The 26,348-nt window shown below is 40.8% G+C and overlaps 1 protein-coding gene across 8 annotated transcripts in view; it reads left to right on the plus strand.

The window, feature by feature from the left end:
* KALRN (kalirin RhoGEF kinase) overlaps window positions 1-26,348 on the plus strand; it is a 528,324-nt gene that overhangs the window by 380,883 nt on the left and 121,093 nt on the right. For all 8 annotated transcript variants that reach the window (XR_008733430.1, XR_008733429.1, XM_055717657.1 and 5 more), the window contains exons 30-33: window positions 1,165-1,355; window positions 1,773-1,874; window positions 2,576-2,718; window positions 4,375-4,477. Coding sequence is in view for 6 of the 8 variants with exons in the window: in XM_055717657.1 (XP_055573632.1) it covers window positions 1,165-1,355; window positions 1,773-1,874; window positions 2,576-2,718; window positions 4,375-4,477 (539 nt within the window). In the remaining 2 variants the exon portion in view is untranslated. The remainder of the gene's footprint in view (window positions 1-1,164; window positions 1,356-1,772; window positions 1,875-2,575; window positions 2,719-4,374; window positions 4,478-26,348) is intronic.

Consider the following 26,348-nt stretch of genomic DNA (forward strand, 5'->3'; position numbering starts at 1 on the left):
GTGTGGAATATTTCTAAAATTTAAAAATTTTATTCTGGGCAGAATGCTTTATTGTGTCTCAAACATTTTCTTGGCCTGGGAAAACCATTTCCAGCCTGGATTGAGTCAGAACCAGGAAACAAGAAGAGTACTAAAACAGTCAAGAAAAAGGAAATGCTGCCAGTAGCTAAGCAGCACGTCAAGACCAGGCAATTAAAACTGCAGGGGGGGAAACTGACCCAGCATAGGTAGCAACACTCTAAAGGTGGTTTTAACCGTAGCGGCTGGTGAAAAGCAAGGTTTCCAAAAATAATGCCTGGATAATCTATCCCCATGAAATCACCAGCACCATGCAATAATAAAGAAGCAGGTATGACTTTGTTAGGGTAGACAAGCACTTGAACAGCTGTCTTCATATAAAACAATATCCCCGAATATTCGGAGCAGCAACCAGGGCTATTTGCTGCTGTCTCAGGGCTATCTGGCATGAGCAATAGCAGGCTGTGCTGGTAGAGGAGCAGTCCCCAGCTCTGGAGAGAAGTGTGACCCACCATCTGCTGAGACAGGAGCTTGGAGGGCATCTTGCACTAGAGACTCCCTTTTCCCTCAAGCCTCCCAGTTACGTGGAGAGTCCTGTGATCCTCAACCATGTGAAGGCTTTTGATGTGCAGCTTGGAATATGAGAAACTCCTCTTAGAAAGCTTGTTTCAGACACCATACCAATTTGCTCTCATAGACGTCGCTCCCCCATGTCACTGCTGTGGGCTCACAGTCCGTTGAAGGCTGGGTTAGCACACTTGAAGGCATCATGGTATTATGGGCGCTTCCAGCCATTAGGTTTCTCTGAATTCATATGGATCTGCACAAGATTTCTTGCATTGCAGTTCTCTGTACAGTAACCTCCACTGAAACCTTTATAATATTTATCTTTCAGTAATTACTACTACACTTTAGCAGCAGTCTCATTTAGTACATATGACCTATTTGCCTCTGGTGAAATAATTACATCGTTGCAGTAGGAAAAAAACATATTTTCACTGGGGCAATGGATGCCCATTAATGTTCTTTCAGAATGTGCATTAAAAAAGAGAAACACCCTTTTATTTCAAGTCCTTACTGGTCTGGCATTTCTGGGCATTACTGGTCCCAAGAACAAATACAAGCCAATGTATTTTGTGGTTTTAGGGTTTGATGAGAACCTGGACGTCCAGGGAGAGCTGATTCTTCAAGATTCCTTCCAAGTGTGGGATCCCAAGTCTCTCATTCGGAAAGGTCGTGAAAGGCATTTGTTCCTTTTTGAAATCTCTTTGGTGTTTAGCAAAGAGATCAAAGATTCTTCAGGACACACAAAATATGTTTACAAGAACAAGTTACTGGTAGGTGTGGCTGCAGAGAAAATATTCTGGGTGTTGTGTTTCTTGGAGGTAGAGGTGGGGTATGGGGGATGGCTGCCCTGTCCCCGTGCTGGGTTGGGGATACTCATGCCACCTGCAATGGCTGGCTGTGGGCCCTGCAGAGCTCATCTGGAAGCCAAGCTCGTAGTGAGTCTGCACAGGTTTATGATAGCCAGATGTGAAGGGTGGGTAAGAAATGCAAGGAGGATCACTCAAGCCATTCGCTTCCCTGCTATCCTCTGGTGATTTTCTGTTTCTTTTACCTGTGTGTAGCAAAGCAGACGAGATCTTGCTCCCCTGCCCACCCCTGTATCCCCAGTTCTCCCTACAAATGAAAGTTTTCTGGACACATGAGGCTTCATATATATGAAATCTGTCATCATCTTTCCTCCACACTAGACCTCAGAACTGGGAGTGACTGAACATGTTGAAGGAGATCCCTGTAAATTTGCTTTGTGGTCTGGACGAACACCATCCTCAGACAATAAAACAGTGCTCAAAGTAAGTCTTTTCTATTTGTTTTCTTTGCCTTTAGAGCTTCTAGTACAGGCCTTGGGAGTGCTAAATGAAAGGTCAATTTTTTCCCTCCTCATATTTGCGTGGCTTCCATGTCTGCCAGCGGGGTCAGGCCTGCACCAGGAGCAATTCAGTTCTAAGGCCTCAGTATGAATCAAGACAGTGCAGTTGTGCGGCCTTGCTGAAATTGCGTCTCCTCTTGGAACCTGGGTTGAGAAGCTGCATGCTGACACAGGGCACATCTCTAGGTGTTTATCTGGAAGGTGTAATTCTCTTAGCCCTTTGCCACTGGGCTTACCAACAATCAACCTATTCCTCAAACCTCCAGAGCTGACAGCCATTTCTGTCAAGTGAGTTTTGAACGAAGAATTCCTGTTATAGTTATTTTGTCTGAGGAAATCCTTGCACTGATAATCTATTTTCCCTTTACAGAGCACGCTGTATTGCTAGCATTAAATATATTTATCCAGAGTTTAGCTGCTTTGCTGTTGCTTACCAAGTAGGTCTGGTAAAAATACCCTCAGTTCTCCTGGGGTTACCAGGTGCTCCAGCAGCTAAAACAATATAGCAGAGAGGAGAAATAGTTAATCATGCATTTTCATCAGCCAGCCACGATTCTTCTACATAGGAGGTGATATGCTGGGAATATGATAAAGAGTCTGTCTTTCTGCCTTGTGGAACTTTAGGCATCCAGTATTGAGACAAAACAGGAATGGATCAAAAATATCCGGGAAGTCATTCAAGAAAGGATTATTCATCTGAAGGGGGCTCTGAAGGAGCCAATTCAGCTCCCCAAGACACCAGCAAAGCAGCGAAACAACAGTAGAAGGTAACCTCAGCCATTCCATACAACATGAAATAACTAGCCTTTTCTCAACCTGTAGAGGAATGCAGGCAGTATGTTGATCAGCATTGATAACATGCAGCTGTGGCCTTGCCCCAAGGCAGTGGGTTGATTGACACGGACGATGTGCAGGTGTAGCTCGTTCCTGCTAAGTGGTTAAATAGCCCTGAGGATTGTGGAGAGGGGGTTGGATGGAGGAGGAGCAGTGTGGTCTGGTTTCTGGAGGAAGGAGAAACAGCATGAACTGTAAAATATGACTGATGGCAGTAAAGTCTTGTTGCAGCCTGGTAGCTTGCTTGTGCTGCAACATCAACCAACAGCAGTGCGGTGTCTGTGTGCTTTTTACTGGATTCACTTGCTTTTTCTTACTACAGTGAAACTCAGTTTTCGTTGTCTTTGTTTTTTATGTTGCCTTGACAGAAGTAGCTAGAAAGCTTTACTGTGATATACATACAAAGGTATTTTATTTTAGTACTCCAAAGTATTATAGAGCAATGAACAGTAAACGTTCTTCAGAGTCCAAGGTTAGTTTCTTTCCCAAAGTACAATTTACTTCACATTTGAGTATTAAAAGATTTTTTTTTCCCTGTTTAGCATTTTGAATTGTTTGACAAGGAAAATCACAGCTGGTCATGACAATATATTACTACAATGGAGAATCTGTGCTTCATCATCAAATACAAACTCATTTCAGCCTGTGAAGTAATATTAATTTTTTCATCAATTTCTTTGAATTCTGGATTAAATAGAAATTATAGAAAATCAGTTGTTCTTTTAGCTGTCATGCTGTTATTCCTAAAAGCCACCTGTAATGTGAGCACCTCTATTTCTTCATCAAGTTTTATCACTCTTTTACTTCAGGCTGTATTATAGAGGCATCCAAAGCATAAGTAACCGAAGTCACCCAGGAGACCTGTAGCAAGGCAAGGATCCAGACGTTTCTTCCTCAGGGTGTGCACCAATACAGGAGTTTTCTAGCACAAAACAGGGAGGCGTTGGGGTTTTTTTGGTTTTAGTGTTTTGTTCTTTTTTCTTTGTCCTCAAATATGTATTTTGTATTATTTAAATGTTCATATTGAGAGACCAGTAAAATTTTAGGGGAACTATATCTATACAGCAAAAGAGAAGAAAATAACCTCTAGCAGACTTATAGAGGTAGACTTGTAGAGCTCTATGCTGTATTTATGTTTGGGTATAATTTTTATGGCTTAGTATTTACATCCTGAAGATGTCATTCCTGTGAGACAAAAGAAATACCCTTTCCTTCAGTATCATCTGTAGCCTGAGCTGAATGGCTTTGGTTAAGGCAGAAATCTAATTGAAGGAAAATTTCTGCCTAACACCCTCATTACACAGTTATTTGTGAACACCAGAGCCTTTTATGCAGTAAATATGCAGGCAATGGCCATTCTGTTTCCAGCAACAACGTTGTGATTATGTGCTAATCCCAGTGCTATGGCTGAGGGTGACATAATTTTAAATTGCAAGCCACATAGCAATATGGACCACATCAGCGAAGTAATTTTAGCAGAAAGCCAGCTCTGGCACACTGACTCAGCATCCTCAAATCCACCTATAAAGTTGTGTCCATTCCAAGGTGGTGTGTTAAGCACTGTTGTTTCCCTATTATGACTTTTACAGAGATGGAGTAGATGACGCAGACAGCCAAGGAGATGGCAGCAGTCAACCTGACACTATTTCCATTGCGTCCAGGACATCACAGAACACAGTGGACAGCGATAAGGTAGGACTGAAATGTGAAAATACGCTGCAGCTGATTGCCCTCAGAAAAGTGTAAGTGAAGAGCAGAATAGAAGGCAAAATAAAGCAACTTGTCTTCTACTGAGTGAGCTGAAACTTATATTGCTCTATGCTAGGCTATTAAAAGCCAATCTGTTTCTGGTAAACAGTACTGCTGTTTTACATGGTAATTTCTCCATTGCAGCAGCTTCTTTGTGGTTAACCCACAGAGGTTGAATTGGCTTTGAAGAAACACAGCTCAGAGCAAACTTTTCTTCCCTAGTAGAACTTGCCCTGTGGGAGCCAGCTTTTGAATGAGCAAACAAATATGTTCCATATTTGCCCTCTGAGCTAAAATCAGCAGTTTGTTGGAGGAAGTACAGGTGCTTACACACCAATTAATACAGCGATACTGGGATCCTGGCTGGTATCTTGAGAGCCTGGGAGACCTATCCATTCCAGTGACTGTGATTCTGGACCCCTCTCCTCGCGGACATATGGTGGAGCATATGGATGGCCCCGAGATGCACTAGATTCTGTTGGAATGCTGCACACTATCAGCACGTATGTACTTGTCAGTTTACTTGTCAGATGATCTGAATCCAAATTCCCAGCTCCACTAGAATGCTTGACTTGGATTTGTCTCCCTGATACCTCCAGCTGCAATCTCCAGCTGAATTAGCAGTTGCTGGTAGGAGTAAATGGGCTGTTAGTAATAATTTACCTTAGCTATGCTGATGAAGTTTGTCATATCCACTGAGAGAATGTTCATATTCTTTTCACGTGTTTTGAAATCATATGTAATTTGCAAAAGGATGAATTCTGCAGTACCATTATGGATTTATCTGTTTGTCAGGGCTTTAATTATGCTGCCATGTACACAAGGTAGAAGGGTGTCTTCACAAAATCAGAGTTCAAGTTTGCAATTGTAAAGTTCACAAGTAAGGTTCAGTGCAGACGTTACTTTGAAAGTTATTTTATTCTGGACTCAGAAATAGGATTTAATTGTAAATAAATTACCTTTGTATAGACCACCTGTTGTATTTATCTTAAAGGCATGTCCCTGTGCTTTTGCATTTTTGACCAATAATGTGCATTAGAAAAGTATTAATCCTCACAATCCACAGGCCACTGTAATGTATGCAAATACTTTGCCCGATGTTGAAGGAGTGTTTTCTTATGTCTTCAATCCACATGGACTTGTTTTCATGTTTTGCACATTTATCATTCCTGAGAAAGGCCCTGACTTGGTAGCGTGCTTGAGCTCATGCTTAATTTTAAACATTTGCATAAGCTTTACTCATTTGCCCCAAGCCCATTGACTCAGTTGCATGAATTTTGGCAGACAGGCAAGGTCTAGGTAAGATGCTCCATATTGTATGCTGTAGCTGCATACAAAGATCTATAGTACCAACAGAACAGGAAACTATCAGGCTGTACCCTGAAAGACAGATCATCATGACAACAGTTGGTTTAAGGATGTGAGATGGGAAAAGGTTGTAGGAATTTCTATCCAAAACCTTGTTGGAACTGAATGGTGAATGTGTATGAGAGAAATTGAGCACCATACAGTATAGGGAAAAAAATGTTAACACTGGGGAAAAGCAAAATCAGTTCTTGGGTTGTGTCATGTTTTTTACTTTAAAGTGGATAGGTTCACTTACTGACTCAAGGTTATCTGTGTGTTCATGTGTCCTTACATACATTTAATGAATAGAAACAAATTCCAGTGTACAGTTAAAGCTTAAATATACTTGTATGTGCTTTATTGAATCTGAGCAACTAGTGTGTCATCCTTAGAGGGAGTTCCTGCGGAACAGTTTCCTTATTGTCACTGATGCTAATGCCAGAATACTGTGGAGAATTTAGCCCCCAGAATGCTGCATTACTCTGTCTTTGCTCCGAGGGAAATTAACTCCCTGCATCGCTTTATAGTTCTCTATCGGTTTTTCTACACATTACCCAAATTAATGACAGATAGAGCTGTGTTTCTCACTTCCCATTGGAGCAGCACGGAGGCACACCTGCGTTCAGTCTCAGTTCAAACATCAGTTCATGTGCTGCTTGCACAAAGCCCTTAGCACATGTTAGCATCTGCTGCGAGGGGATCCCAAGGCTGTGCAAGGACCCAAGACAAAACTCCTGGTGGTGACATTGTACACATGGGAACAATTCACTATCATTCCAAGTTATTTTACTCTCCAACTTTAAAATGTGATTTTTTTCCTCCAGGGTGTAGGTGAGCTTATCTTCTAGGATGATCTGAGTACATCTTGTTGAACTGGGAAGATTTATCTTCTCACATAGACAGGTACTGCATTATTGGCACGGGAAGACTGTACCATGTCATGCTCTCAAGTTAAGGTTTCTTGACAGAGTTGATAGTGCTCGGTAAACATTGTAAGATACATGTTAAAATTAACTCATGGGGTATTGATAACGGCACTGATAGGTAATGTGTTCAGCAAATAATGGTTTCCCTGCCTATTTAACTCCAGCGTAGTCAGCAGTTACTCCCAGGAGTTCAGATGCAGGCTCTGAATTTTTTCACAGCTGGAGCCTCTGTGGGTGACCTCTCTGTGTGCCCCAGTGAGATCTTCATCTTGAGGAGCCAAGAGCAAGTGCTCCTACCTCTGAAAACTCTGGCTGTTCACAGCAGCCTCATTTACAAACACATGCAAAGAGCTTTGCAGTGCTAACATGCCAGTATGGCAGCAGATTAATCCTGCACTGGGACCATCGATGTATTAACTCAGTGCCAGAAACAATTCTCAAGTAACATTCAAGAGTTGATATTACTCTCTGAAGGCAAAAGATTTCAAAGATTTAGCTGGTGTACTTTGCCCTTTCCCTAAATCTTGCTATTATGCCCGAGGATCACCTAACGCATTAGTCGGATGTGCAGACAAAAATGCCAAACAACCTTTTAGACAAAGAAAACCACAACCTCTCAAAGATTCCCATTTCAAGTAGCACTTCTGCTTAATAACACTCCTTGTGCCTCAAGTCATCCGTATTTCTTTCAACCTGTTTGTGAGCCAGCTCCTTCTGGGCTTCAAGTAACGATTTCTGTCTCCTCTCGGGATAGCACAGCCCTAGAGCAAAGCTTTACCTTTGCATTTCAAACCCCTAAAAAGGCAGGAGATTTTTTGTTGTTAAGTGGGAAAGAGATAACATTACTGTAAATTCAGCAAGGATTTGGCTTTCTCTCGAGACATCTGAACCTAGCCATAACATTCGTCAGGGGGAGCGTTCCGTGCAGAGGACAGAGCACTTGACTGAGGGCCAGAAAAGCTGAGTCCTAGTTCTGCTCTGTCACTCATGTGTTGGATGCCATCACAAATTACATCTGATGGCACATTGCGCTTGTCTCTTTTTCTGTTTCTTTTTTTTGATTAGGAATTTGGTGGGGAGACAGAAATTCTTGAAAATATTACATTTGTGCATTAATTATAATATTGTCCTGTGTTGTCCCAACACAGAATACAGAACCAAATACAGAGCTAGTTTTCTATATGGATGGGAATTCACAGCAATCTTTATGGTAGCAATCTCTGCTTTGACAATATTCTTAATTACATGCCTGGCTCCAGAAGTGTTACTAAGTCTTTAAATATTCAGGCTTTCCTGGCTGCAGACAGTGGTCAGGTGATTATATGAGACTCTTCAGATTAAAAAAGAGAATTGTCCAAGTCTGCTCAAAAAAAAAAAAAAAAAAAAAAAAAAAAGAGAGATTACTCCTTTTAAATTAAATACCTGTTCAAGCAGCTTCTTATATCTGGATCTTAGTCCTTAATATCTTTAATTTTCTTGGGTTTTTTTCTCTCAAAAATATATAAGGCAATTATCCTGGGATTCAAACATTTCATTTTTATTAAATACTGTATAGTAGAAACACAGACTTTAAGGGCTGTAGGTCTGCATCTTTATAAAAGGAAATAAAGAGAGAATATATAAAAATGTTTATTTTTATATCTGCAATCTGTAACCTAAATTATTTCATATACAGAAAAAGAATTATTTGGGTTGTCCTTGGGTATTATATAAGTATTATATAGAGGGGGAAAAATGGGTTCATGAACTGCACTCACTGCTAAAGACTCAGTAGATGATGAATACTATTACAGTAAGTGTAATGCCCATTGAGCATCCAAGTCAGGTTCTAGGTACCCTACTATACAGAATTTCTTCATCCTTTTTCAAAAGGCAAAGTAGACAGCTTTTTTTCTATACAGTAAGCCCTCTTCAGCATGCTATCTAAAAACCTCTCCTTAGAGAGAAATATTTGCCCTATTCAATTCACAGCAGACAGGATTTCAGTCTTTATATTTGGATTCAAAGCATTGGAGAATTGTGTCAAGAAAGCGCTAGCATGCAGGGCATTCTCATTTGTTAAGCCCATTGATCCATTGGCTTGTAAAACAGCTGTTTCTGGTGATACTGGTCCATCTCCTAATGGCTTTTTTTGTTGGCTTTTGCAGAATGCTGAGGAGAGCAGCTCTCATTTCCTCCTGTTGTTTTTGGATGTGAAAAAAAGCTCTGAAATGATAACAGAAAAGTTTTTAATCTCTAAAAATAAACATACACTACATACTTTTATCTTTTCCAGTAGAAACTGGACTCAGCTCATCTTCCAGCAGTCATGAGACTAAGATCTTGACCTCTTCCACATCAGTGGTGATATATAAAATCTAGCAATAATAATTTTTCTAATTGCAGGTAATTGGTATAAGAAGGAAGATTTTAGAATTAAGTTAACTAGGGGTGGATTCTCTTTTCTTGAAAGGCTTCTAAGCAAGGTAGAATACTTTTTCCCTGTGATGTTGTTACTGAAACAGAAGTTAGGATCTGATGCAGGAAGTACTGCTTCAGATTCTTCTTTAGGAAGAATTCTCAGTTCCTTGGAAGTTTTCTTTCCATGTGGCACAGATACCAGGAGTGCACTTTCTTCCTTGACGCTACTAATCAATTTGGGTTTGAACTCCATGAAGATGTGCACCAATATGCTGCACGTTTTTCTAAATCTGTAGTGTTTCCTTAAACTATTACCTAGTGTTAGTATGTGCTGATAAAAAAAAAAAAAAAAAAAAAACAAATGGAAAAACCCACTCATTCAATAGAAAAGGAAACTTGTTCTGTTACATACCTCACAAGGAGGACATAAGGAAAATTACTATGTTTATTAGATGCCACCATCAACATATACAACACAAAGTGGTCAAAATCATTGCTTCCCAGCACAAATTAATCTGGAAACTAAGCATTGAAATTAGAGTGTCTAAAACCACAGTTGAAAAACCAAAGATCCTACTCTGTCGTGGCAGCTTATAACGAAATGAAACATGTTAAGGTGAGTTGACAAACGCTCCCTTCTCTGAAACTGTCGATCCCAGAAGCTGAAGTTCAGCCACTTGCTTCCAGCAGTGGAGTTGGAAACCTGACCACACCAAGTAGGGAGCTCCTGGTTCCTGATGGCTGGCATCATTCCCTAAATGTCACTGGAGGAAAAGTCTTTAAAGTCTTTTCCCTCACACTAGTGTAAAGCTGACCTAACAGCCCTGTGCAGTGCATGCCCCGCTATCCCTGTCACAGGACACAGATCCTGCAAATAAAAGGGGTGTTTCCATGTGGTTTGTGTTGACATGGAGGCATAGGCATTGCAGAGTAGGAACTAGTTGCAAATTTCTATTTACACATGAGCTCAGCTCTCTAGGCACTTGAAAGTGGAAGTAGCCCCTTGGAGCACGCTGGTACTGGGACCATGATCCTTGCTACTGCCAGCATTGCACAGCAGCTCTGCCTGTGTCATACAGCTGATCCCACCAGAGATGTCTCTGATCTTGGTGCTCTGTGCTCTCAGACTGGCCTGGAATCAGCAGCAAGCCTAAAGCTCCTCTCAAAGGTGGAATGACTTGGAAAAGTTTGATTAAAGAAATGCTACAAAATAATGAAATAATAATAATCTTTCAGTGAAAATCCCCTTGAAATAAGAATACCAAGATAAAAAAAAAAATTAAAAATGTATGTCAATATGAGACATTACTTTATCAAATACAGAAAATACAGACCTGGGATAAAAATGAGAGAGATCCCCATTTCCAGAGAGGGAATTAAAGGCATGGAGAAATTAAAAACAATACCGTAAGGCAGATGTATATGTTATTCTGCTAACAATAGTACTCTTGCTGATACAGAGCTGACCAGTTCATTTCTACTTAGTTTCTTAGCAAGGTAACTGATATACCAAGCAGAACTAAAAACTATATAGCAGATCTCTGTCTCTCTTCAATGCTGTTGTTTCTCTTCAGTGCTATTAAAGTATTCTCTAGTTATATACTTTACTTTCCCAAATATATTTTTTTTGGTGGTGTTGTTTTGAACCCCTGTTACTAGGGGTTTTTTAATCATCTTTACTCTCTTACAAAATTTTTATAGAGGTAGTGATCCAAGCCCTCTATCCCTCTGGCATCATTACGGCAAAATGTTTGCATCCCATGAGCTGAGTTTTGGCCTTTTCCGCCTCTGCCAGTGAGTTCTGTATTGAGCCATGTGCAAGAGACACACTTCTATTGCACTGCTGGAGGAACTTCAAGGGAGGAGAGCTGTTGCATCCCAGCAGTGCTTGTATGTGGTCAAGCCATGTAGCACTACGGACTGGAGTCTATCCAGTACCTGAGCAGTGGGATTGCACTGAATAGAAAACGCCCGTAAGTGGGAAGTCACCCTGGCAACGTTGCTCTATGTTGTAGCTGATACGAAGGAAGCTGGAAGGTCGGATGTAAACTCTGACTATGGCAGAGCTAAGGGAGAGCATGATCATGGGAATATGGAGTAGGTGGTAAAGCAGGTAGTTGCTTAAATACCAAATCTGGATTATTTCTTTAGAAATCTTCCTGTTTTCTAGAGCATTGTGAAAGATGATGCATATAGAGTTGCCTACCAGGTAAGGCTGGGCATTGACTTGAAGAGATTTCTTCCTTCCTCCAACCTATATATTTTACTCTCTGTAAATTAGATTAGATTTAACAACTGAATTTCTAAAGGGCAAAGGAAGGGGTTGATTTGGTCTCGTTTATGTAAGTATTGTTGTGGCTATTCTGCACTGATCCTGCCCAGGCAAGTGATGTGCCAAATTCAGCAGTGCACGGTCTGGAATGCTGCTCCCTTATAGTGACTGATGAATTATGGTACCACAAGCAAAATTAAATTTATGTAATAGAAAATGGCTGCTGACTCTTAAGTGAATTTTCCCTGTGAAGGTATGATAAAGAAGAGTGAATTATGACCCCAGAGGATATATTTCTATTGCTTGAATGCTACCTAGCATTAGTGCTGTTGTCACACTGAGTTCTTACTGCCCTCACTTGTGGAAGAGGGAGGACATGATAGCTAGCAAAGGAAAACCTGGCATAAAACATTTTGGCACTTTAATTAGCCCTCTTGAGTGCTCACTAGCTCTAGGTTGTTAACTTTTTCCCAGATACTGTCATGTTGTAGCAAAATGTTTATTTTATCAAGGAAATAAATTGTTCAGCCAGGAGTTGACATCTCTCTCTCTTTCTGTCTCTCTCATGGTAGTTTCTTAAAATTTCCCTTAGGCTTCGGGAGACTGCCTCTCAACTGCTGCTCTGAATCTTGGCTAGGACCCCTGTAAATGCAAAGGACCCTCTTCCCTCGGAAAAATACAGAAATATATGTACCTTTTTTTTGCTGTGAATGGTTTCCTGAAACTGAGGTCACTGAGGTGACACTTGGACCTGATAAAAGAAGACTGTTTTATCTCTGCTGGCAGTGCCTCCTTTTACATTAATTTGCCTTTCTAATTATTCATGCTCAGTAATATTACTGTGGCACTTTTCCTTGTTTCTCTTTCCTAAGTATAATTAAGGACTTTCTCTTTGGTTCCTGTATTTCTTATCAGGAAAGCAGCACTGCCAGCATCATGAAATGTTCCAGCTTTTGAATTGCAGGGCTGTACTTGCCTACCTCTTTTGAGTTTTTTCAAGTTTTGGGGGAAAACATACAAACTTGAGGCTCGTGGAATGAGATATAACACACAAAAATAGGCAAGGTTTAAATTACATCTTTAGATTTCCAAATGAGGTCATGATATGACTGAAATGCTATGTGCGCTTTATTTAATTCATTGTGCAAAGTTGCATGGGCACTCACAGAAAACTGTGAACCCCAGAGGTGATCCATGGTTAAAACAAAAATGGATGAATATCTGGAAACACGGAACACCTATGTCCGTGGAGATAGAAATCATATTACTCATTAAGTAATATTCCCAGGAAACAGCTTGATAAAAGGCACACATGAAATTTGCCGTGCATTTTAAATATCTCAGCTGGGATTACTGAACCATCCCTTGCTCAGAGAGTCAGTGCTAGGCCTATAGTATAACTTAATCTTTGGGTTTAGGACTTGGATGATAGATCTCACATTGCCTTTTTTATCTGTACGCTGGTCACTATGCCTTGTAGCTTTACAGGAATTTAGCTACCTGCCATCGGCAGGCGGAAACAGTTGACAGCTCTTTTTTTGGATTTATAATGCATGTAGTGCAGGATCTCCAGTTCCATAGCACAGGTATTAATACTGGCACCGCCTACAACACAAATCTGCCAGAACAATTCTGGGGCCTTTGACCTTTTTATCCTCTGATAACTTTTCAGAAAATGGACTTTGGTCTTCCCTGGATTGGAACCATATTTCAAAACAAGGGAAAAAGTGATTCTTACCAACCTTGGTTTTCAACCAGGTTTAATCTTGGCTTGAATTATGTGTGTTATCTGTCTTCTCCAGCACCCATTTCTAAATGTAACAAGTAGATGGTCAAGAGATTTACCTTTGAGAAGTGACCTGTCAAGGGTGCAAGTGCTGCTTAGAGTAGGGACATGTGCTTTCCCTTCTTGCGAGCGAGTATTTGTTGCAGCTGTGGGTGGAGGTAGCACTAAAGACAGGCTGTCTTGTTTCAAAGAGCTTTCTGAGAAAGGGTGCATGTGTTCTTTTGAAAAACAAAATTAAGACATGAGCAGCTGCTTTTAAAATATGACCCTTGTTGGAAGCACTTGCAAACTTCAAAGTGATTGCTCAGGGAACTTTCTCTTAAGTCCTTACCATGTAGTGGAGACTTGTCCAGTTCTTATTGTACTGTATGGATAGACAGTTTCCCCCCACAGCTACCTAAGAGATGATGACAATGGATGGGTTTCACCAAAGGCCCCCTTTTTTTATCCAGTAGTTGAATTTTAGCAAGAAATCTCCCAGAGACTGGAGTGTTTCACACGACCTTAGCTTAATCACTGTGGAAATTTAGCAAAGCCAAACCAAAGGACATAACGTGGCACAAGCTTTGCAGGGGCTTCTTCCTTTCTCACCTCAAAGGACATTTAAAGTATATATGAATAGTGTCAGATTTTTAGTTATATGATATAAAAAAGTTTTAATCCAAATGTCATTTTCTCTAATGGGCCTAACAGGCTGACTATAGAGAGTTCCTGACTATGGAGAGTTTGCTGGCTGTGGAGCAGCCTGTAGTTTCATTTGATGGACGAAAATGAATGAATATCTGGAAACGTGGAACACCTGTAGTGACCATGGAGATAGAAATGATATTGCTCATTGGGTAATATTCCCAGGAAACACCTTCATAAAAGGCACACATGAAATTTGCCATGCATCTCAAATATCTCAACTGGGATTACTGAAAGTGCCATTTAGCTTTAGTGGGACCTCTGCTCTCAGAATGCTTGGACACAATTCTGTCCCTGAAGGAAATACATTCCTCTGGTGTCTGTGAAGGGTAGCTAGTCAGCACTCACAGGTTTGTTTCTAGACCAGTGCAGAAGCAGCAGATATTTTCTTAATACCTCTCCCAGGTTTTATTTGTAGTCATAAATAACTGCAGATATGAATTCAGTTGGGTGATGGGATGCTGAGAAGAGATCCAGCTGAAAGTCCCTGCAAGTGCAGTCCTAGGGAAAGAGATTCTTCAGAGATTTCTCTTCAGCATTTTCCTCCATGCATAACTAGCAGTTACACCCGGGGCAGATAAAGTATGCTTTACTTCTTTTATAAAGTACATTCTTTTGTAAATTATCATTTCTCTTGTTATCCATTTCATAAAGAGCATTTGTTATTGATTTTTATAGATATTTTTTTTCATTTAGGAAATCAGGATCAGCATTCAGTAGCTTTCAGTCGTCTTCTTAGATCATTTCAATCTAATGCATGTTTTTGATGGGAAAAAAGTAAATCAGTAATATTTGAAAATGTAAGTCCCTCTTTGATAAAACTAGTGTATAGGACTCCTTCAGGCTGAAGATCTCCTGAGAACATTGTAGCTATGAATGCCAAGGGTCAACATACTCACGTGAGGGTATTCAAATTTAATTTCTGTGGCAGCCCAGTTGATATCTCCTTTCTATTCCTGTAAGCAGTGTGAAAATCAGATTCTGTACTAATGTGTTGATGAACACATTCCCATTACAAGTGCAAGGCACACAGCTAAAGGTCATCTTAGTTGATTTGTATCCTAAATTCACTGCAAGTGTGGTATCTCTCAGTCACAAGACACTGAGGAACATGTGATCCTGCTTAGATGGGATGGCCGTAATTTTAAAGTCTGCAGGAATGAGATGCAGAATTCTGCCCTTGTAAAGCTGGTTGAAACTCAGCTGTGGACTACACTATCACATCAAACGAGAGGAAATAAAATCATGCTCCATATCAATAATTCTATATTACCAAACAAAACAAAAAAAAGAAGTGTTTTAATGCCTGCTGTGAAGAAAGAGGATGTTTAAGTTATGAGGATGTTTAAATAAATCAGTTTCATGCAATCAAAATAAGAAGGAAGGAAGTGCAGTAAAATCCTTATCTTTCCTTCAAAGACATCACCAACCCAAGGCATTTTAAAATAGAATGATTCAAATAAATAATTGATTTGCACAGAAGAATTAAAGGATATTCTGGGTTTTAGCTCTAAACAGAGACCAGCTGTCGTTTGACTTTTATACATGTGCTGTGGTTTTCAGAGAATCAGGTGTCAAAGATTTGTTGCCATTTATGTTACATTAGAAACTGAGCTGGACCTCAGATTGCAGAGGAGCTTCTAGGTCTGAATTGATCTTTGACTTAATTAGAAACAGTTTAAATTAATTCATGTTAGTCAAAAATAGTATTTTTTCCAGCAAGATTCCATCTGTAATGTTTAGACAAAAATACTTGTATTAAGAGATCAAGTGGCTGAGTTCCTTTTTCCTCTAAGTACATGCTAATGAGAGTGCAAGCTGAACTGTAAGTCGTTAAAGGCCATTTCCTCATTATTGCTTATCAAAATTAACATTCAGCGACCTGTAAATTATTTACTAATTCCTCCCTTTCTCCTCATGAACAATTCCTTTTCACTTTTGTTCTTGCACTTACTGCACAGCATAGAATGACTGCGGGGCTGTGACACTGATGTTTGCAGATGGATTCTGTGGCAGTGATTCCTCGGGCTGCCTTCAGACTTAATTGCTTTGCCACATCTAATGAGAGTACATGGGCACTTGGCAAGACCTACACCCTGAAAGGTCCGAGCACCACTTTTTAAACAAGCCCGCTCAAGGCATGAAATAGATACTCCTGCCTCAGGGTCATGCAGCTTTTGCAGATTTGTCTGTTGATAGAAGGGAAAAAAGTGTTAATTAGAAGTGGGTAGATTACGTGGTCCTCCCAAAATGAGGACATAAATAGGAAGTCTCCATCAGTATTCTGGGTTTGTCTCTGTAGCCGTTCTTGAGCCAGGCACTAGATCATCTAAAGTGTTAGGCTTAGAAAGAAAGGAGCAAGCAGGATTCAGAACTTGTTTTAAAGAGGTTTTGTGTTGTTTTTTTTATTTCATCTCAAGTTCTACCTTCCGTGTTGTCATTAAGCAAGAAGCTGTTCCTCCTCTAAAACTGATCATTCCCCTCCTGTTCTCAAAGAACTTGAGTTCATATTTACTTATCCTGTGGTCGTGTTTTGTGTTGTTTCTGAGGTTTCAGTCTGGTGATTACAGAATGTTTGTTTGATTTGGCTGTACAATATCAAATATATCCCTCTGGAGGAACAATATGTTTTCTTGTTGTCATAGATATTTTTTTTTCCTTTTAGAATTCATCATTTTTGTGTGGTTAATGCTTATTAGCTGTAAAGTGCCAGGTTTGTTCAAGAAATTTAGAAATCCTTGGAACAGTATGGTTCCAGCTATAAAGGGCATACAGGGATAACAGAATAACTGTCTGGAAAGGAAGAAAAGTTTAAGTGAGATCAGAAATAAACGTTAAGATCAAGTCTTTGAGCAACACTTTCAAGTTGATTGATCAAGGACATTAAAGGACATTGGAGATCATCCAAGTTCAAAGTCAGTATTAGCAACAGGTTTTATATTGGAAAAAAAAACTGTGTGTGAAGAAGGGGGACAAAGGGAAACAGTTGCAAATTCCCTTTTTCTTCGTATAGAGGATCAAGTCAGAAAAACACAAATCACAAACAATATTTATAAGAATACCTTTAATTCAGGAGTGGAGGGTTGTACTAGTGTGCAGTAGCTGTTAAGCAGGTGTTCAGATTCTGTTGAAGAGCCCTTTCTTTCATCAAGGGTGTGTATATATATATATATTTGTATGCAGCACAGCCACTGCTGCCTTGAATCTAGTCTGAGTTAGACAACCGGTTGATGATGCTAGGTGTGCTGGTGGCCTTGTCCAGATTTGGCTGACTCTTGGTGTGCTGAATTTATCAGCTCCTGGGGATTCAGCAAGACTGCTTGTCTCCAGAGCTGATCAGTTCTTGGGAGAATTTCATAACCTACTGTCTCAGCTCATACTTTTCCTCTCTTCAGCTTGCTGTGTGCTGGTAACCATTTCTGCATCCAAACCTGTATGTAAAACCTATGTAAAACTCATTCACACATTCTCATGTGGAAGAGGCCTTTATGGCACGGCCACATAAAAAGTGCAATGCCTGATTATGAGCAAAAGGGAGCAGACAGTGAATTAATTGATTTTAACTCTTCGAGCATCTACCTCATTCTTTCTGTGCTGCCTGGTCAAGTACAGCTTCGAGCATGGAAAACCATGAAGCATCACAAGAACATAGATACTGGACTGGGAGGCAATAGAAGGAGGCAGATGAACATGGAGGACAAGCCACAGGGAAGCACAGAGCTGGGCAAGGTGGCTGAAGGAGGTGAGAGCTTTCATGAGAAATGGAAAAGTTAGATGTGGGGGACCGGAGGAAGAGATCACACCACACAATGTATCATTATTTTGTTTTCTCTTTCCCCTTAGATCTCAGTAAGGGTTTAATTCTTCTCTCCCCGAGGTCAAGTAGGGAAGGAAAGGCTTTGAGTTACGGGGAGGGCTATTCTGATTGCTTCTGCTAGTCCACTAATGCACATTCTTTTCAGTGATCTGACGCAATATTTATTCTGGAGCCAAGTATTTTTGCTGCAGGATGCCCCAGGAGGCACTTCCCTGCCTTGGAGTCAGCATTCTCCCCACCTTGTAAACTGCACGCATGCCTTGGTGCTGGCAGCCTACAGCTGAGAGAGAGACGTCCAAAGCTTTGCCCAAGCCTCGGTTTCCAGAATCACAGTGCTGCTGCTATCCAGACCAACTTTATTTTTCTGTTTGGATCTTGCATTAATTTAAAACCCACCAACAATCAAAATCAAACACCCTCCTCAAATGTGTGTGGGCGAGAAACAGAGGGGTGTGAAACATGTGGCACTACTCCACAACCCCTTTTCTCCCCGAGTTCATTTTTCCTGACACTACAGCATCACTTCCCGGCCGTACTTGCAAATAAGCAATTATTGAAAGAACATGGCTGGACCACACGTGTGTATTTTCCACTCTCGTGGAGAAAAGCTGTGTGTTGGCTGATGCTTATTTATTTTCACAAGAGGCGGTTGGGTTTGTTGTTCTGTCTTTAGGGCACCATCTCTGAAAGTGCTGAGCCTTCTCAGCTTGCAGAGGCTGCAGGAAGAATTAAGGGTGGGAACCAGCTGTGCCCCACAGGTTTTGGACCTCAGTTGGTGTTACTACTTCTAAAAGTTTTCCAGTGTTGGTATTTGCTGCGTGGTCTTGAGGAGTCAATAGAAAATGACAGCAGGGGGTCTACCCAAGGAAAGGAACACTTTCCTTAACCAAACCATGTGATGTTCCTTTAAAATTGGAGTTGGAGTCATTAAAACATCAGTTAGAAGTGTAACATTTATATATAGAGAAGAAAATAAATTGAAACACACAGAGAAACTTCAGCTTTCTGACTTGTGGATAATGCATTGAGAGATTTATTTTTTTTTAATGAATTTAAGTGACTTTCCTTAGAAAGGTAAAGGGCCACATTCTGTATCTCTTGCTGCATATAAAATGGGAAAAGTGGCATTCAGCTGGCTCATCTCTGCCTTCACAGCTAGGCACCGCACATCACAGAGGGTCTTCCACTGTGCAGGCTCCAGTGTGTTCAAGTGCTGGGGCACTTGAAAGGCTGAGAGTACCCTGTCTCTGCTGTCCCCATACCTTCCTGGCAGCAGACCCAGCCAGAGGATACCTTCCCCCAGCTTTGTACTGGTTTAAACAGCTGCTGATGGCAGGGTGAAGGGGCTGAGGGCAGTGGTTTCTAAATCACCTTCTGGCTTTTGTTGCAATGGCTGAGCAGGCTGTGGCTGCATCCCCCCTCCCTCTGCGGCTGAAATATAACAAGAGGTGTAAACCCGGCTTTTGGGGGTTGGTTTTGTGGGTTATCTTTTGAAATCTGAGGTTTCAAACTCTCTCGGAGGTCCTGATCTCAGTGCTACATGCAGTTATTTTGCAGAAACCCTCTTCCAACCCTGAAGTTCTGCTGCCCCACCTGCCTTGGCAGCTGAACCTTTGGTACTTTTTGCTTTTATGAAACCTTGCCTTCCTTGCCTTTCAAGCTTTCTAGGAGAGAAATTGGAGGACAGAGAAAGGACTTTAAATATCAGCTCTTTCTCAACTCATCAAGTTCCTCCTTTATGACCTTCTCATTGTGCGATGCCTGTGTGTTATTTATGAGCACTTGGCCACTCGTTTTCACAAAAAAAGGTAGCATTGTTGAAGCTGAAATGCAGTTAGTTATGTGGTACTGCACAGAGGGAGAAAGTGGACAGCAAGAGCTGTTGCACCAGGTTTGGTAGCTGCTAAGGTCAGAGATGCAAGGCACAAAAAGATAAGTCATTGAAGAAATGCAAAGAAAACAGGATTAAATGTAAGTCAGTTTTGTTTGGTCAGGTCGAGGAAACCACCTCATTGTGCACCCTGTGAATATCTGGCTCAGAGCGTCTTGTGGCTCCACACCACATCCAGCCTTTCAGGAATCCATTGGCTGCTTGGGGTTTTGTTTCAGTAGTAGCAGGATTTGCCCCCAGCCTTTGAACAAAACACTGTGAGGGGGGAGATAAGTGAATAAAAATAGTTCAGTAAGAGCTGGGATAAAGCAGATATCTTCTAAACAAATATACAACTTATTTTCCATCTGCTGGTTCCCAGTCCTTGGTTGCTGTGAGAGAGAAAGAGCAGTGCTGCTGCATGGCAGGAGAACTACGATGTGCCTCCCAGGGTGCAGATCTGAAAGGTGGCCACTTGCATCCATGAACCTGGCATTTTTGTTCATAGGAGTAATTTAGTAACTGCTAAAATTGACCCTAAGGAATGAGGGCTTTCCTTTGCCTTTCTTAATACTACATCTGATAAATTCCCCAAAGAATTCTTCTGGGCATCCCATCCCTATGTAAAGATGAAGGCTAAGTGGCTTAATAGGATAAGTGCTTTATAAAGCAGCTCTGTAATATTTTAGTTGTCTTTTTTTTCATTTCAGTAACAAGCTTGAGGGAAGCTAATGTCCCAGTACACAGGGATTTGCAATCACCATTAATGGAGATAATTCCCCTCATGAGAAACAATATAAAATACCGTCGCAAGAGCCAGAACACTTTCTAGGTTTGTTTTTTTTTTTAATCCCAACAGATTGGGTCTCTCTTACTAAATTTCTTTGTGCTGTAGAGGAGAAAATAAATCTATCAAAAAGAAGTTATTTAAAATCCTTAAGATAAACTCTTGATGTGGGACAATAAAGGAGTGATTCTGAGTGTCCCAAGGCAACATCTATATGATCAAGGAAAATGAAACAGTCATGGCAGCTATTAGCAATTTAGTGAGGTTTAAATGAGTTCTGAAAGATGGCAGAATTAGAAAGAGTTTTTACCTTTGTCACATTATCACCACTAACAGGAGAGGTCTTGCTTGCTGTTTGTTCTATGTTGTTGGTAAATCTTGTTTTAATAAATATGCAGACAAGCTGCAGAAGAGCAACTGACTTCAATGGCATGGCATGTCTACCTTATATTCCGTATTCATAGAGCTCAGTCTCCCGCAAAGTGATCAGAATCATTTTATGGCGGAGTAAACCGGTTCGCAGAGCAGTGATGTGATTTGCCAGAGCTCACACTTCTGCCCCAGCATGAGGAGATGTTCTGTTTCACTCCCACTTTGTGCCAAACGCACTGGGCTCCCTTTGTGTGCATCTTGTCTTCCTTCCCTGCTTTCAGTTTCGCCTGAATTAGCAGGCCAAATTTACCTGTTTTCATTATGCGAACTCTAGTTAGCTCAAACCTTCACAGACAGGGTTTGCATTTCTGTGTTTGGAGAGAAATCTGGCCCATTTCAGGAGGGATTAGATAGCTGCTATATCTGGGAACAAATTACCTGCTCAGGGAATATTAGTGCCCACATATTTAAGATCCATTAAAAAGTAAAAGTCAGCCACAAAATTTCTTGATTAAATGCTTATTTTCCAAAGATCGTACTCATTCCAGGCTGGAATTTCAACTCAGCAATTTTATTAAGCATCTTATTTTAGTGGCAAATAAGATTAATTTAGTTTAAAGCCTACCTTTGTGAAGGAGTAATTCAGCTTTCTGTAAGTGGGTCTGAACAGCTATGGAAGCAACTAGCAGCAAGGTCAACAAGCCAGGAGAAGAGAGTGTTCCTACTGAATCCTGAGCAACTAACTGATGGGAGGCTTGGTATCCCATGCCAGTGACACAACATGTGACCCATACAGCAAAAATTAGAAGCGGATTTTCTGTTTTTCTTCGGTGGGGAAAGGGCAGTGAACAGTGAATCAGACTGTTTAATATAGTCAACGGTAGACAGTGAACTGTGAGGGGGTTCTTTTTAAATCCATGTTGAAGGTTTTCATCAAGATAAAATTTAATATGAGATTTCTTGCCTTCCTGCTTGAGACAGAGCTGAAGTCATGCTTTTACCTGCATTTAACTGTGTGAAGAGCAAATCACTGTGGCTGTCAGGTTTGTAGAGGCTGCCAGCCACCATTGCTCCACCACAGGGGCTAAAAGAGAATCACTTCTGATGTCCTACTTTTTTTTCCAGGTACTTCATGTTCTTAAGAAAGCACTGAGCAAGGCTTGGTGGCAAGGCTTGGTTTGACATTTTGTAGGTGTAACCAGAACTCTGTAAGTGTAGCAAGAACATTGTTTTGTTCCTGGAAGCATTTTTGAGTTGGGGGGAATGAAAAAAAAAACCAAAACCCCAAACCTCTCTGGGGCCAAATGCCAGGTTACAAGTGAAGCATGCTGTAAGAATGAAAACATGCAAAGGAAGGATAAGCCTTTAAAAAGGCAATTTAATGTAATTTCTTCTTTCTTTTCAAAATGTGGAGGCAGCTTGCAGTACTCAGAAGCTCTTAGAATCTTGTTTTTCATGTCTTTAAAATACACAGCAGTGGAGATTAGTAAGTTGGTTTCCTTTTTAATGAAGTGAATCTTGGAGTCTGGATTTGAACATTTGCTGCAAACTCTTTTATTTAGATGCCTTCTTTATGGCACCATGCTTGGAATGTTATACATAGCATTATCTGACTACTAACTCTTACAGCAAGATGGATTTTAGGATTAAATAAATTGTGAGCATTCCTTTTAAATTGCTGGAGCCAAAAGGGGTTAGGAGTGTTAGATTATCCAGCTGCAGCCATTCCCCCTGCTTAGCCCAGTGGCATGTTACAGGGGCTGTAGTGGCTGAGCAGGAGGGAAGAAGTCACTGGAAGCAGCAACAGGATGTGGAGCATCGGTTGCACATCCTCTCCCCACCACGTAGGGTGGGTGACCAACCTGCTTCACGAGCAGCAGGCAGAGAGAGGGAACGCTCACCTTGCTTCAGCACAGTATGAGCTCCATGCTGGGCATATATTTACAGGCCTTTGAAGTCGGTCAGATTTGAACCTTTTGTGTTTTATTTATTAAGTTGCAGTCAGTATGCCAAGTTACTTTTTTGCATTGCCAGGTTAGAGACAGCATTACAAGCTGGTGTAATGGGCTAACGTAAGTGATTTTTCCAGGAGCTGTTTGAGGGGGCAGTGTGTTTCCATTGTTCACAGTTATCTTTTTGGTGCAGAAAAATGTGTTCTCTTTTCACCAACTGCAGTAGAGCAAATACAGAACTCACTCCTGTAAAAAGGTTGTGTAAAAGTGCACACGTAAGCTGTCTGGATTCAGCTGTCCATCACACCTGTGTGTTCCCACCTCCACTTTTGCAAACCAGTTTTGAGTCCAGGCCAAACCCTGTCCCTTTTAAGTGTGTGGAGACTGACTTCAGTGGGATCTGAAATTGTCTCCCCTCTCAAGCAGGTTATTGCTTTAAGCCTTTACACTTGAAAGCAGAGACTTTTACAAGCCTGATATTGGCTTTGAGATAACACTAATCTTTCAGTCAAGCGAGAAAGACTCATTTTTTCAGATGCAAAGATTAAACATTTCCTTCCTGCTGTCACACCTGTCTCCATTGAAGAGTTAATTGCATAAAGAGTTGCTACCATTTACAGTCAGCTGTTCCTTGGAACAAGTTCTCATCTGTACACTCCTCTCTATCTTCCACTGAATAGTGTTCTTGGGTGATTAAGTCTTATGCAAACAAACTCTTGACTGGTGATCATTTCCTTACCTGATGTCTCATATTCATGTGTAATTCTCCTGTGTGCTAGCAGTGGTTTACTCCAGCTTCAGTTTTTTGAAGAAAAAAAGTGAAATTTCCTACCCTTTATTTCTCTGTACATCTAGGATGTAAGATTCAACTTCTTTGTTGCCAGGAAGTTTGTTCACTAATGCCGATTAGTCAATGAAGTGCTTTAGTCCCACCATCTAGTTTTAATTTCATTCAGTGGTTTGGCTGGATGAAATGACTGGTGCAGTTACTCAGGTCAGTATGGCTCAGTTGTACCTGCATGCACAGACTTTTTTGTCACAAAGTGTAATCAGGCAAAGATATATGGTTTGTCTTGTTTTATTGACTCCAAATACAGCAGAAATCAATGTCAGCTTAAATATCATTGTTGGATAAGGCCTTTGTGTTAATGGGAGAGGAACAGGAAGAGAGAGGACAGGAAGTAATGAGTTGCTCAGTTCCACAGAAATGACAAGAGGTGTGAACTCGATAAGGGAGAACTAGCAGAAGGAGGAAAAGGTATCAGGTGAACCTGTCTCTTGGATCGGTGGATGAATTGGGAATGTTTTGGCAAAATGGGCAATGGGAACAAGTGATACTGTGACTTTCTGGTCAGTTCTGTAGGCTTGAACAGTAACATGACTGTTTTGTCTGAGATTATCTGTAAAATAGAGAGCACAGTGTACTTGTGACAGCCCTTTGGTTTGACCACCATGGTTGGTATTTTGCAAAGATCAGAAATGCTGTCAGGCAGTGTGACTGGGTAGCATGAGGTGGGAATGGGGAATCATGCCTAGAGAGCAAAAAGGTGGGGAGCAGGAGAATGGGAACAACAATAAAGCCTAGAGGCTAAGATGAGGAAAACAGCAGGGAGTTGAGGGCGTGTGGAACAGCCCCAAGCAGTGGATGGGAGTCCCTCATAGAGCAGAAGGGTGGGCAAAGCCAGGTCCACAGCCCTCTGGGCCCAAATGTGCCCAGGTGGCCAAATGTCTTGCTTGTCTGAGAGCATCCTGGTAAGAGCAACACACAGCCAGGGGCCCACTGTGACTTGATTGTCCAGCTGCAGCCAAAGAGGAATCTGACATCCTCCAAAGATACCAGGGAACCTGCTGGCTGAGACTCCGTCTTTAGAAATGATGCAGTATCACTTGAAGTTGCATTTTGTGGTGCTGTGCTAATGTCTTTCGCAGAGGAGTAGGAGAAATGGTTGGAATACTGTCTTTTGGAGTAGGCTCATGGCAAGCAAATTACACACCATGAGTAATGAATGCATTTAACAGCAGAGCTTTTGATTTTACAACACATTCATAACACCTTGGAACACTTTAGTACCTTGTCAACCCAATTAATAAATGCTAAAACTGCCAAAGCAATCTGAACAGCTATTAATCACATGCCAAACTATCCAAGCTCATGTTTTGCTATTACTACAGAGACAGCTAAGAGTAGATTGGGGGAAAAAGCATCTTTAAATGAATAAACCCACAGACAATTGGTTACAGTAAAACCAAAGAATACTGATTCAGAAATCGATACAGAAATAAAACAAGCCATCATACCATAGACTGTCTTGCCTCATAGGCAGTGGAACAGCTATATTAGTGTGGAAGTCACTTATCCTGAAGCAATAAAAAGAGCTTTAACTGACTTGTGCTGAGCAATTGCTGACAGTACTGTTCCATCCCATAGGCTGTGCAGGTTGTTTCTAGAATGTCACAGAAAAGGAAGCATTAGCGAAACATGACTGCAGTGTGCAAGCAGACACGCACCCGTGCTTGCACTTACATACTTGTATTGAGCAACTTCAGGCAACACCCATCGTGAGTCATTTTCAGTCTCTAGGGTTCAAGGCTAACATCAAAGGGTGGGTCAGCTGTCAGGTACAGTTGATCCTTGACCTCTGTTGCAGGACAGCTTTTAAAGACATTAATGTAATGGGACCATTGGCCCTGTCCAGAAGGAATGGGACAAGGGATCTGTTTCAAATATAGCCTGCATTAGCATGTCCATTAGGGAGTTGCTTTCAAGTTTCTGTTCAAGTTCAAATAGAAGAGTGTCTTATGCTATAAGAATTGTCTAACCTACAGTAGTCAAACCTGATGTGGTTTTTAATGACATAGTAATGGGTATCTGTGTTCCTGCATGAGATAAAAATAATACAAAAGATCCTGAGAAACCTTCAGAAGTTGCATTTGATCTAAAAATTAAAACAGTAAGAGGATTCATAAGTGTCAAATCATTACACCTCACCTGTGACTCGAAGAGATTGCATTTCTCAATATCTGCTACATCTCATTTTTAGTTAATACAACTGAATTTCAAACCTGGTATATTGACTCCAGGAACAACAATGAAACTACAAATAAAGAGCATGAGTTAGCGATGGATTTAATCCAGTTCATGTAAGTAATGCCAGTTAGCACCTGTTTATAGAAAATAAAATTAAACTAGCTTGGTATTTTTCTTTATGAGGTTATAATTCAGCTAATAGAGGAAATAGTGTCTCAGTGATATACTTTTGTGGGCGTTTGATCTGGGCCACGTGGTATTTTTACTAACAAAGCAGAACAATAGAAAATAAACATGGCATGTATTAAATGGATTGAAACCTGGCTAGCTGACAGATGGAGATATAAATAGAATTATTATAGGACAGAAAAGTTTGTAGAGAAATCCTGAAGAGATTTGTCTTTACCTTTGTGATAGCAGAAATTTTTTAACTTAAATTTCTAAGGCAACAAGGTTTTCTTTCATTTTTTCCACATCTGTTTGTGCTCTGCCCTCTGATACCTTTTGTACCCATTGGGCCAGTTTCAAGCAAATTGATAGAAGCTTCTGATCTCAAAATAATTTATGTGG

This window comes from Falco cherrug, chromosome 8, assembly GCF_023634085.1.
Source record: "Falco cherrug isolate bFalChe1 chromosome 8, bFalChe1.pri, whole genome shotgun sequence".
In the NCBI taxonomy this organism is placed as follows: Eukaryota; Metazoa; Chordata; class Aves; order Falconiformes; family Falconidae; genus Falco; species Falco cherrug.